This window comes from Pygoscelis adeliae, unplaced genomic scaffold, assembly GCF_000699105.1.
Source record: "Pygoscelis adeliae isolate BGI_AS28 unplaced genomic scaffold, ASM69910v1 Scaffold171, whole genome shotgun sequence".
Classification (NCBI taxonomy): Eukaryota; Metazoa; Chordata; class Aves; order Sphenisciformes; family Spheniscidae; genus Pygoscelis; species Pygoscelis adeliae.
In genome coordinates, this window is record NW_008824186.1 from 2,932,333 (window position 1) to 2,944,503 (window position 12,171).

General features: G+C 34.1%; 1 protein-coding gene across 1 annotated transcript in view; it reads right to left on the reverse strand.

Moving 5' to 3' along the window:
• The window catches only part of ELP4 (elongator acetyltransferase complex subunit 4), a 154,819-nt gene that overhangs the window by 85,677 nt on the left and 56,971 nt on the right, over positions 1–12,171 (reverse strand). The window contains exon 9 of the mRNA XM_009334580.1: positions 492–600. Coding sequence (XP_009332855.1) covers positions 492–600 — 109 coding nt within the window. The remainder of the gene's footprint in view (positions 1–491; positions 601–12,171) is intronic.

Sequence of the window (12,171 nt, forward strand, 5' to 3'; positions counted from 1 at the left end):
TGTGTAAGTGCCGTAACTTAAAGCTGAAAAATAGAACGTTATTCTTAGATACAGTTTATATAGCACATCATTTAGCAGTTCATTCACCTTAATATAATATATGTTTTTCCGTGTTCTCTATTTAAAACTTGGCAGATCAAAAGTATTGATTTCATGACAAGTTCAGCTCGCTGGTCAGATGATTGCCAAGCCTCCTCTGCATGTGAATTCCCCAAAGCCTGCCTGTTGAGATGTACATCTGATTGAGCCATGCCTCAGTAATACGGCTTGACAACATGCAAGGAGTTGCCATGTTTCCTTTGCAGCCTTAATGCACTTTACTGAAAATTTTCCTAACTCAAGGCCGGTTAGCAAGGAGAAACATTTAAGAGGTATATTCTAAAATGAAATCAAATGTTACTTTATAGCAGATACCCAATTGGAGGGTAAGCTGCTAAGTGCCCTAGAAACACTCGGGGCAGACTTTTTGCATTGCTAAAGATGGAACTTACCGTGGTAATCCTTGTATAACGGATTGGTTTCTCTCTCAGAGCCAATAAATGATTCAAGACCAACTACCGTATCTGACAAGTTTGTTACACGTTCCATAATTGCTTTATTCTGTAAGACATGGAAACAAAATACACATCCTATGTGATGAAAAAGGTAATTAATGTTCATAGAGTAAGCCTTGGTCTTCTCAATGACAAACTGTGGGGGAAAAATAGGTCATCAATACTTAGAAATTACATTAGAGGGCTTTCTTCTTTAAAAAAAAAAAAAAACAAACTTGAAATTTCTGTCTAAAGAAAACATACATTTGACAAGCAGAAACCATAAAAGAGCTAACTCAGTACTAAGTTCATATTTCATAAATCTTCATAACATAAACATTTGCTCACATCAGAAATATTTACAAGCTATGTGGCAGTTAAGCACCTCTCATTGACTTCTACTATGAGTCAGATGCCCAGCTTTTGTTTGTGCTCTGAAAACCTTGTTTTTTAATACATCTCTAATATTTTGAACAAGCACAACCCACACGACTATTCATTTTCATCATCAGTCAAACAACATGGAAACCCAAAGCATTTTCTCCAGTATTTTTCTTTCTAAAAGTTTCTCTCTACACAACATATGAATCGAAAGCTTCAAGTTGCATTACCATTTCTCAATATATTTGTGATTTATAAGTGATGCCTTATGTCTTGTGCAACAATGTACTGTCATGTGCCTTAAATAAGCTATTTTCTGCATAGTTTTCTTTACTTACTTTTATATAGCAGAAAGCAGCATTCAAAGGTCACAACAGAGATCTTCAGAGGTAATTCAGGATAAAATGTTCTTAAATGCTTTAATGATGTCAGTATTTAATGAGCAAAAAAAAGAGACAAATCTGTGCTAAAAAGCAAAATATTTCTTTAAGATAAGAAATAGTTAATCTTAAAGCTGCCTGGACAGCTGGTATACTCTTGTTCTTGATGGCTGTAGGCGCTATACCCACCATACCTTCAGGGGTACCAAGACCAATCACCTCAAAATACCCATTCCAAGTATGAAGAATTAGCTCTGTAGCTCCAAGTTATAGTTTTGTATTTTTTATTAATTTTAAAGCATCTTGTACATTCTGCACTTCTTTCATAAACTATACGACTGACGCTTATTATGAAACGTCAATTTAAATACTGGTAAACTATTTGATAATAACAATTTATAAAGTAATTAGGAGCAGAGAGAAGGGAAACAGCCCTAAATATTTTAGAAAAATCTATGCATTGTACTGATATATAGGTTTATTAAAATGGTTATCAATACACCAATTGCTTTCATGAACCCACATTTCAATAACAGCATATTTCCTAGCCACAGAGAAGCCTATGAAGCAGACGTGAAAGGTGAACATTTCCTACCCCCATCAAAGAATAATTTGACTTCTGTTTTTTGACCACTACATAAAGCAGGACTTGGGGCCTGTCCTGCACAGCCCAATCTGCTCAGGTTACAAGGCCTAAATCCACCGATCCCATGGTACCTTTACACCCCCTCCCTTCCCCACCTTCTGGGCCAGATGGCATTAAATCCCAGGGACTGGTCTCTTTTCAAAGCCGCTACTTGTGCACAGGCCAAAATGATCTATCCCCATGGAATCAGGGAACTTCAATTTTACCTACAAAGTCTAATGATGGGTAATGATAAAATAGCGTTATAGTACAGAATTTCCTTTCTGAGGAATAACGTAAGTGATCTAAGGTAAAAGAACACTGCCTACACATCAATCCTTAAACTTTGTTATTATATCCACCCCATAAATATTAAAGCTGACATGCAAATTATTTCCTCTTCTAGGAAGAGACAGACAGTTTACTGTATTTTAATGGAAACTTTTGGTCACGTTATTGTACAGGGGCAATCACATAAAGATGGTATAAATATAAATCTGAAGTAGCCAGTGACCTCTATAAATCCACAGACCAGAAATTACCGTATTTGCCAGTTCTTCAGCAGGCTGCTAGATGTTATTTGTATAAGCAAGAAATACAAAATTGTTACATACATAAATAAACACTGATGATTTCTGGAAGCTAATCTAAACTCTTGGTATAGAAAAAATAATCTATTATTTGAAAAAATGTTTGCTGTCCATTAATGTTTTTGCTTGCTGGTTTTGATAACAATGGGTTACAAAAGCTGTGGACAGAGAGATGCTCAACCATCAGCAAGGTATCCTCATCATTAACAGTCCTGCAAATCACAATAGCAGCATCTTTCCTATTTGGTCTTAATTCTGGGAAGATTAAAGTGCGGGATAGCAATTCAATATTTGCCTAATGATACATACATCAATATGTTGGTTTCAGCTCTTCTTCTGAACAGGTTTGCTTTCTTAAATTGTAGTCTCTTTGCTCATGTTGATTTTGTTTCTGTTTTTAAAGTGTGTCAAAATATTCTCCTGGCTTAATGCAGTGTATCTTGGGAAATATTTTGCACAGTGAATCGCCACACCAAACAGACATTTGCTTATGTGGCACTGTTGCCATAGATCTGTATCTATCATGTATTTTCTAGTTTGCAGTGTTCAGCACATTAATGTCCAATCAAAGCTGACGTCAGCACACAGATAGTTGTGATGTATGGCATACTGACATAAACACACAAATCATGTTGCCCCATCTGGGCTTGAAAATTTAACAGAGCTCCAGATCTTCCTCTAGCCCCATACAAATCTGCCTCCTGCTTCTGGCATAAACTTGGCAGCTCTGGAGGTGAGCCAGGACATGGTTAGGAGGGAAGCCAGGAATGTTGGCAGCTAGAAGAGGTATTGTTTTAAATTACACTAAAAAAAAAAAAACCAACCAAACCAACCCAGTCCTGGAAAGTTTTCAGTCTTGCTAGATGTACTGCAGTTTTTCTAAATTAGTTAGTTCAGCCAAAATGTAATTATTCTAACAACATGGTAGCAACCCTGTTGTGCAGGCTGGGCTGGGCATCCATTCTATATCTTACTTTGTGCTCAGTGTTTTAGACAGACATTTTCTTTTAAGCGCAAATTTGCAATATTTGGTCTTAAGCAAAGTGTACTTTCAAAACAACAGCTCAAGAAAATCCATGTAGCTAGTTGGATATATAAAAGGGAACTATACATAAGTGTTTAACCAGCTTTTGGGAAGGGCAATTATGGAAAAAGATTGCTTTGTCCTACTAATTTATTTGCAGAATCTACATGGCTTTGAGTAATTATTTGTGCATGTTTAAAAATACTTATTTACAAATAAAGCAGTTCAAAATGTATCATCTTCTGTGTCTGAATATAAAGCATGGTATTCTATCAACACAAATATATGTATAGTCTGTATGCTCAAACTTACATACTGAAATTAATACTGTGTGTTTCAACTGGATTGAGTTCTTAATGTACACAATTTTATCATTACTACTATTAATCAAATCAATCTTGGTTCATCTGGATTCTATATTAGGAAAAAAATCCATCTTTTCTACTCTGCTCTAATTTCTAGTTCTCCTCTGATTTCCTGTCAATTTTTTTCTAACACCCAGAGATATGTCCTCCCATTTTTATTTTGTCAGTTCCTAAAGAAATTAAAAACCTCACAAAATTTACATAATAAAAATATTTAATTCTCAGTCCTTGAGCTGCATTAAGTAAAGAAAAGTCAAAGAATGGAAAATTTTCTTAGAACAGCTTCAACTTTTCTACATAGCACATATAAAAAAAATCTCAAAATTTAAAAGGAAAGTAAGAGACTCATGTTAAAGATCTACAATGAGATCCAACTAGCACCTGTATAAATACATTAAGCTCTTGAAACACATGCGCTTTGTATATTTACATTTGTATTATGGTCAATGCATTAACATAATTTTAATACTGATTTATATATTGAATTGAAAATAAGGTATTTTAAGACTATGTCTCTTTTCAAAGAGACATTAGGCCTGTATTTTGGTAGAGGGCTGTATTTGACTTCTGTACCTTTACATTCTGGTAATCTAATCCCATCACTGATTTTATTTTAAAACATTTAATTAGAGTTAATACTTCGGATCCTAAAATGGGTTTCATTACCTAAAAAACTACTTACAAACAACTGCTAGCACAGGGACAAAACCCAGTTTAAACAGTGAGTTGCATACATTCCGTATGACAGCACAGAATTTAAAGATTAATTCAGATACTCCCCCCCAAGTCTAAGTAAAACTGTAATTGTTACCAACAGGTGAGTCCAGTAATTCTGACACTTCATTTGAAAGAAGGTCTCAATAATAAACAGCAAGCAAGCAAGTTCATGCAAGGTAATACGAACCTTATGAAATTAAAGCAAATTTTGGTGCATGAATTTTCAAAAAAAGCTCAAAAATTGGTTGTGCCTTTTTTTGTTTCTGTTACATTCTGTCATAAAGCTGAAGTAAGCTTAGTACTATAACAATGGCAGCCACGTTGGACTATAATGAAACACTGGCTTGATATTCAATAGATGAAATAATTCTTGATATTTTCTGAGAGATTATCACACAATGATGTGGTAATGACTTCACAATATACAAATATTTACCACTTGTCATTACTACTTAATCTCCAAAGGGTTTTAAATTGAAAAGATAAATTATTAATATTAAGAAATGGCTTAAATATTTATCACCATTTGTTAATAATTACTGCTCAGAAAATCACAGAATTACCCATACATTTTATTTGGGTAAAAGAAGTTAGGTATTAGGCCCTTGTACTAGTTTTATAGGGAGATACAGTTTGTGCACTTTTTAATTATTCACAAATCCCGGAAATAAAAGATTAATAACCGCTCTGCCAAAAAGTGTTGTATCAGTAATTAACAAAGACTGTAAAGTATAAAATTCTATACTTATTCTAACTCCAAGTTGGTTAGCACTGTTGTCTGTGCCTGCACACACCAAATCTACTAAATGAACTCTGAATTTTGGCTCTAAAATGAATGCTCACTCAGACCACTGGAATGTAAGACGAGCAACAGTACATTAACAAATTTTGGTATGTAGAAATCTGTATCAGTATCTCAAGAAAACTGAATACAAGTGTGATGTCTTTGCTGGAAGACAGATAGCCTAGAAATATACTTCAAGGATTTTCTACAAACTACAATGCCTTCAGTGATGAGAAATCCGCATTTCGGGATTCTGACTGATTAGGCATCTTCTTTTGCCTTTGAAGAACCTTACTGACTATAATAGAACTTAAGTATAAATATCTGTTCACATGGCTGAAATCACAGAAGCACTGATTTTGGTTGATTTGTTTATATGTACACTGTATTACATTAACTAATTTCGAGCAATGAATAGTATCTTTGAATAATTTTATGCAAGTTACAGAGGCAAAGAAAGGACAAGTAGCGAAGACATGAGCAGGTAATTAGATGCAACGCACTCATAAAAATGGGAAGGGAGTAACAAAGCATCTGTTGGCCAATATGTTACATGATATATTAATTCCAGATTTGGTTGTTCTCTTAAAGTTGCTTTTAATAATGTTTGTCCTGATAGTCTATATAAACTCATGAGTCTTTCAACTGTGAAACTAGTTAGAACTAGTATTTTTGTTTCTTAAAAATTCAAAACATTTGAGCCATAGTTTCCTTATCTTACACCTAAAACACTGTCACTGTTATGGGAACTCGGCAATGTTATTATCAAATGTATCAGATGAAGGTGGATGACACAGTATCTAATTAAAAAATTCTGGATAATTTTTCAGGAAAAATAATCAGCCAGGAAATAAAAACTAAATATCACATACTAAAAAAAAATATCTTTGGATCTTCACTGAAGATGGATGGCCTGGACTTGTCTATTACTTGAGCTATAAAAGAATCTAATGCCAGCAAACCTTGGCACCCTACAAAATAAAAAGTATGTCTGTTTTGCCATTAGAGGGAAGACCTAAAGGCCAACAGTGATATGAATGATGACTCAATATAGATAAAACAAGCAAGTCAGTAACAGTTGCTGCTGAGGCCTACAAAAATGGAAGTGAGAACAAAGACTACGTAGTTTAAATCAAACTTTCCATCTGTTGATCTCCAAATACTTTACAAAAGACAGGCAAGTGTTGCATTCCTCATTTACAAGTCATGTAACAAGCACAAAGATGTCATGTGAATTGTTCGAAGTCACAAGCCAGTGAACAGTGAGCTGGGAACCAAACTCAGCCTTTCGTTGAAGCCTTGTCTACCCACCTCTATTTGAGGTTTGGTTTAGGAGGCTGCATCTATGGCTTTGGGGTACCAGGAAACTATTTGGTTTCAAAGCCCAGAAAGCTGGGTGCTGAAAATCCCGTTATTATCTGGCTGAAAGAGGTGACAGATGTACAGGGTATTAACGGGTGACACTTTTTGAGCTGAATCCCTGTTCAGTGCTTTTCTCTTCTGACTATTTCCTTAGCATTCAGTAGCTGAAAGCACAGGCTGCATGTGACGATGAATGGTTCTGGGGGGTGCAGGGCTCTTGCATAAGTCCTGCTGCAGTGGGTAGATGAAATAAGCCTGATAGAGCCCTTCTGAAGTGAAGGGTGAGGAGCTGGGAAGAAATTAGTACAAGATCTGGGCTGAGATGAGCCCAGCATCTCCCCTGAACTCTATCTGATGAGCGTCATCAATAAGAGTCCTTATTGATGAGATTGTCTCACTGTTATAAAAGCATATATACGGAAAACTGTATGGTATTATTTGCCTTTAATTATCATGAAAATGAAATGACCATTTGAACAGATTTGTTTACAGAATTAAGCACATAAATATTCAATGCTACAAGTTGGTCGAGCGTAGTATAAAATACAGATGCAAAAGTACACTGAAAGAATGAGAGTCATATTACGAAAGAGCCATAACAAAACTGCTGAAATTAATGTATTTGAGACCAACTGGCTTAACTAAAATCCTATGATTCCATTGGGAATTACTCATTATACGAAAAAGGTTTAGGAGTTCCTTCTGTTGCCATTTTGCCTGAAAAAAATGTCATTGCCGTTTGCTTACCAATTCAGAAAGGCTAACTATTGCTGCAACTTCAGTTCTTTAAACAGTGAATCGCATTTTATTCACAGGTGACCAAAAAGATCCTCCACTATTATTTCAATTAATAGTACACAAATATCAAAAGGAACATCTAACTGATGTTGGTAATCAAGTGGCAAGATTCTGAAATATAAAATCATTTAAAAAACTAATCCCTTATTCAGTATAAAATTATCGTCTGTCATCAGGAGCAGGCTGGCAGAGCTAGGTCCAGATGGGAAACTGGCTGGGCAATAAGAAGAGGTAGGGTGGAAATGATGGGTAGGCTGGAAATGATGGGAACCTAAGGAAAGACATGACTGCTCCCTCTGCTGGCAAGGTTCTCACCTGCTTTAATTTTTAACTAATGAGTAGGCATTTCTTTAATTATTTAGGATCTAGCCAATAAATAATGCAGAATGTTCCTTCCTCAGTCTGTTGCTGTGTGTTTGCACATTTTTGAACTTATGGTGCCCTATTTCACTAGAATAATTTGCCACAGAATTAAGGCTCAGATGGATATCTAATGGTAGAGTTACTGGCTTTATATTTTCATTGTTCATAAAATGAAAGGCAAGATTAAGCTATTTAACCTTCAAAATATTCTATTTTACAATGTATACACATTTCCTATTTAATTTACATATTTCATAATATTACAATAAATTGCTCATCATATCGTGTTATAACAAGAACCCTTTTATGTACCAGTAAGATATTATGAAATGAAACATTCTGCAACACAAACACACTAAATTACATGCCGTACCAAAAAAGTGCCATTCTTCCATGAGTAAAATCCATGACCGGAGAATTCAGCGATAATGTTTGCATTAAAACTTAATTAAAAGATGAAGATAAGTCATTCATTACTTGATTTGTGATATAAATTAATAGCTGCAGTAAGAACATTTAGAAAAAATCTGTTCTAGGATTTTGGCCTACAACCAGAAGCTCCCAGAACAGGAGGGATCAGCTTTTTTTGCCCACTGTTCTCATCTGAATCCTGGCTGAAAAGCTACTCCAGCTCCCAGCTTTCCAGAAGGCTCCATCCCAGGAATCCTCGCCTGCCATTTGGTTTGCTGATTTTAATCTCACAGGACTTTCTTACAGTGGCTCCACTATGCTGAACTGGCACTTGCTCCTAGAAGTGAGTTATTATTAAACTTGTAGGTCAATTGTGGCACTAACAACTCTTTGGAAGCTTTCAGCCACGGTGTACAATTTGCTGGTCTAATTAAATATTAATTCTAAGTGTTACATTCTGTAGCTAAGAGCTTTTATTTTCCATCATCAGTCTGGAAGAGAAAGAGGTTACAAGGCTAATTTAATCTTTTTTTTTTCCCTAGCATTAAAGCTTAACTACACAGGCACAAAAACATCATTAAAGATGCAGTATTCCTTTTTATTATGACTATATCGTAATTAATAGAGCAGGTCTAAACAAAAAGATGTAAAATTAGATTCTGAAATTTCAAGGTTTTTAAACAACACCGGAAGTTCATATAAAAATGTTTCTAAGCAAACACTGCACAGAAATTCAATATTCAGTTATTTGAAAATAATTTCAGATGGGAAATACATATGCAATAATTTAAATATAAAAGTTTTACACAAAATTACTGTTCTTTGTTCTGAAATACAACAGACAACAGATAAAACCCATATTTAATGCTAGATTCACAGGGCATTTTTTTCAAGAACTTGTACTTCTACTTATGCGAAAAAAATAGTATTGCTTCAGAAAAACAATACTACCTTCCATTTTCTAACAGATTTACTTGCTTAAAGCAGATAACTACTTTGTCCTGCATTATTTAAAGTCATTCTTCTAATCTTTACTTATCAGTGTCCAAATGGGCTCAATACATGTGCCTCTTCCCTTCTGCTTCCATAACAGTTGTGTCCATGTCTGGACACTGGGCATTATATTAACTACTTAGTCCAGTAGCCAAAAGATTCCATATGCTTGAACAGATGACTATCTCCATACTGTGATGGGATATTTAACTGTTTAGGTCTAATATTGCAGTTGAAAGATTTATTTCTAAATCTTACCTAATTTTTTAAAGTTTTCATAGGTGTATTTTCAGATTATATACATGAAATGAAAAATAAAATTGCAATGTTGCATATACTCATTAACTTTTAAAGTTTAACACACTCATTTTGGAAAAGTGATTTTTTTGATCAAAAGACGGTGTGTTGATGAGATGGTGGTAAGGATGTGCATATAGTGTCCTAAAAAGTAAAATTTCTTAAAACAAGAAGTCTGTTTAGGCATGCAATTTTAACATACAGTGTGACTGTTCATCATAATATAGCTGTCAGTTAAAAGACAATTAACATGTGGGTACAAAAACATGCTTCAGATGTATATTGTATTTGTTTTTGAAATGGGTAGTTGTTACCAAATCAGAAGTGGTAGAGCTAGAATACAGCCTGTTGGCAACCATAAACTTATTTTATGTAACAACAAATTATTTCTATTTCTTCTGCAATTTGATTAGCAAATACTGTCAACGATAATAGAAATTGAAAACAAAATTACTTACTGTCCCACAATTTAAATTTTGAATTATATACTTCTCTGAGCTTCCTACTTGATCATAATTTTAAAGATGCTTTTATGAATGTCTAGAATATCCAAACCAGAATATTCATATCTGAAAACTACGTGGATAACCCAAGAATACCTGTCAAACTGATGACTCTCAATATTTCTTTGTATGGTTGTTAAACTGTATTTCTCACATACAACAAAAACCAACATGCAACATTAAAAAGCAAGTAAAAAAACGCCAATATTGAAAAATATAAAGACCATTTCATATTCATAGTTTCTATTTTGCAGAGAATTTCAAAAGCTTGCTTAACTATGATATAGAAACTACATGACATTTGATCTCAATACAAATTTGTGTGCAGTGGCTACCTCATCAAATACATTTGAAGGTTATTCAGCATTTCACACTTGTGAACTCTCAGAAGTTAGAGTTCTAAGGCAGGCAATCACTCTTAGCTCTCGTCATAGGAATAAAGATTTCAAACTGTGAGAAATTCACAAGCTATAGGAGCTCACATCTTATAATCCGATATTAGCAATGGATTCTAAAGCACTCTATTACCTGACTTCGAGTTTAGCTGCTAAATTACTTAGTGTGAACACAAAAGGCTATGGATGTGACAAGGTTTGTTTCTGAATTTTTCTACACTGAAACCTACAGTAACTTATGCACTTCAGTGAATTCAAAGCATCAAAACATTAATATTGTAGGAAATTAATTTTTTAACATACTGGATGAAATAATGAAAATACCTTGCTAAACAGAACTTCAGACTCTGAGGACAGGTTCTGTAACAAGACTTATTCATACTGACTTTTCATTAGTCAATTAATTTCCCTTGGTACATGCTGACTAATATGGTTGTTAGTCCTTACCAGTAATACAGCCTCAAGTTCAAAATAAAGAATGGCTTTAATAAAAGTGTTACGCTTTCTCCCAGTGAAAATAATAATCTACTCAAAAAAATACTACTTAGGTGATACAAAATTCAGAAGAACAGGAACAGAATTATGAACATTATTTAGTATTTTGGGGGAAAGGTGTTTTTGGATTTACCAATGATTTCTAGTAATTAAAGAAAAAGAAGAAATTACAATAGGAAAATATTTTAAATTCTAATTCAGGGCTTTTGCAAGTATAAACCAGTGACAATAAAGTCCTTTAAGTCACACTCTGTAGCACAAAAAGTTTGTGTTTTTTTTTTTTTTTTAAATTAGGTACTAAAACACACAGATTATCAACATACAGAGAGTCCTTGTTTTTATAATATTCCTTAAATTTGGAAAGTGTAACAACAAATTAAATCCCTCTCCAGTCTGCCATCCTTGATCAATGCTAGATTTTAAAAATGGAAGTAATTTTCCCTTTTCAAATGCATCAGATTTCATAGGCACAATGCATTTTCAAGCAGCAGTAGAAAGACTTGAAAAATAACCTTCCATCAACTATTTTAATCATACTCATAAGTATCTCAATATTTATTACCTGACAGACAGTGTAAGATAAGAGTATGTTCAATCGGTAGAAAATATCAATCAAGTAAAACTTGTCACACATCATCTGAATAAAATTCATAACTGGATAAGTTTTTAGTGTCATTTGCTTGAAATCCTCTTTCAGAATAATGTACTCCTACTTTTGTGGTTGAGAAAAAGAATCTTCTTTTTTCTTCATGCACTGTTTACACTAGAAGTTTCATCTATAAAACACAAAGAATCTCTGTTCTTTAGTGGACTACAATTTCCCTAAATTATTCTGAAAAAGCTCTGTAGACAACCAGATTTTTTGTAATTTTGTGTCTTTTACCAAAATATAGCCTTACAGAAGACTGTGAAGACATTCAGTGTCCCACCAAACTGAGTGAATGAGCATCATCTTTGGATAAATGTAATTCAAAGTTATTAAATCCAAGACAATGAATAGCTAGAATAATGAAAGAGCCACATTGGTGGATGTGTACCACAGAGGGAAAAGCATCAAGAACAAAATCACTGTTCAATGTTCATTAGTCATCAAAGAGACAAAGCAGACATTAGAATGTAGGAAAAGTGATCAAACAATAATAGCATTATTGTATT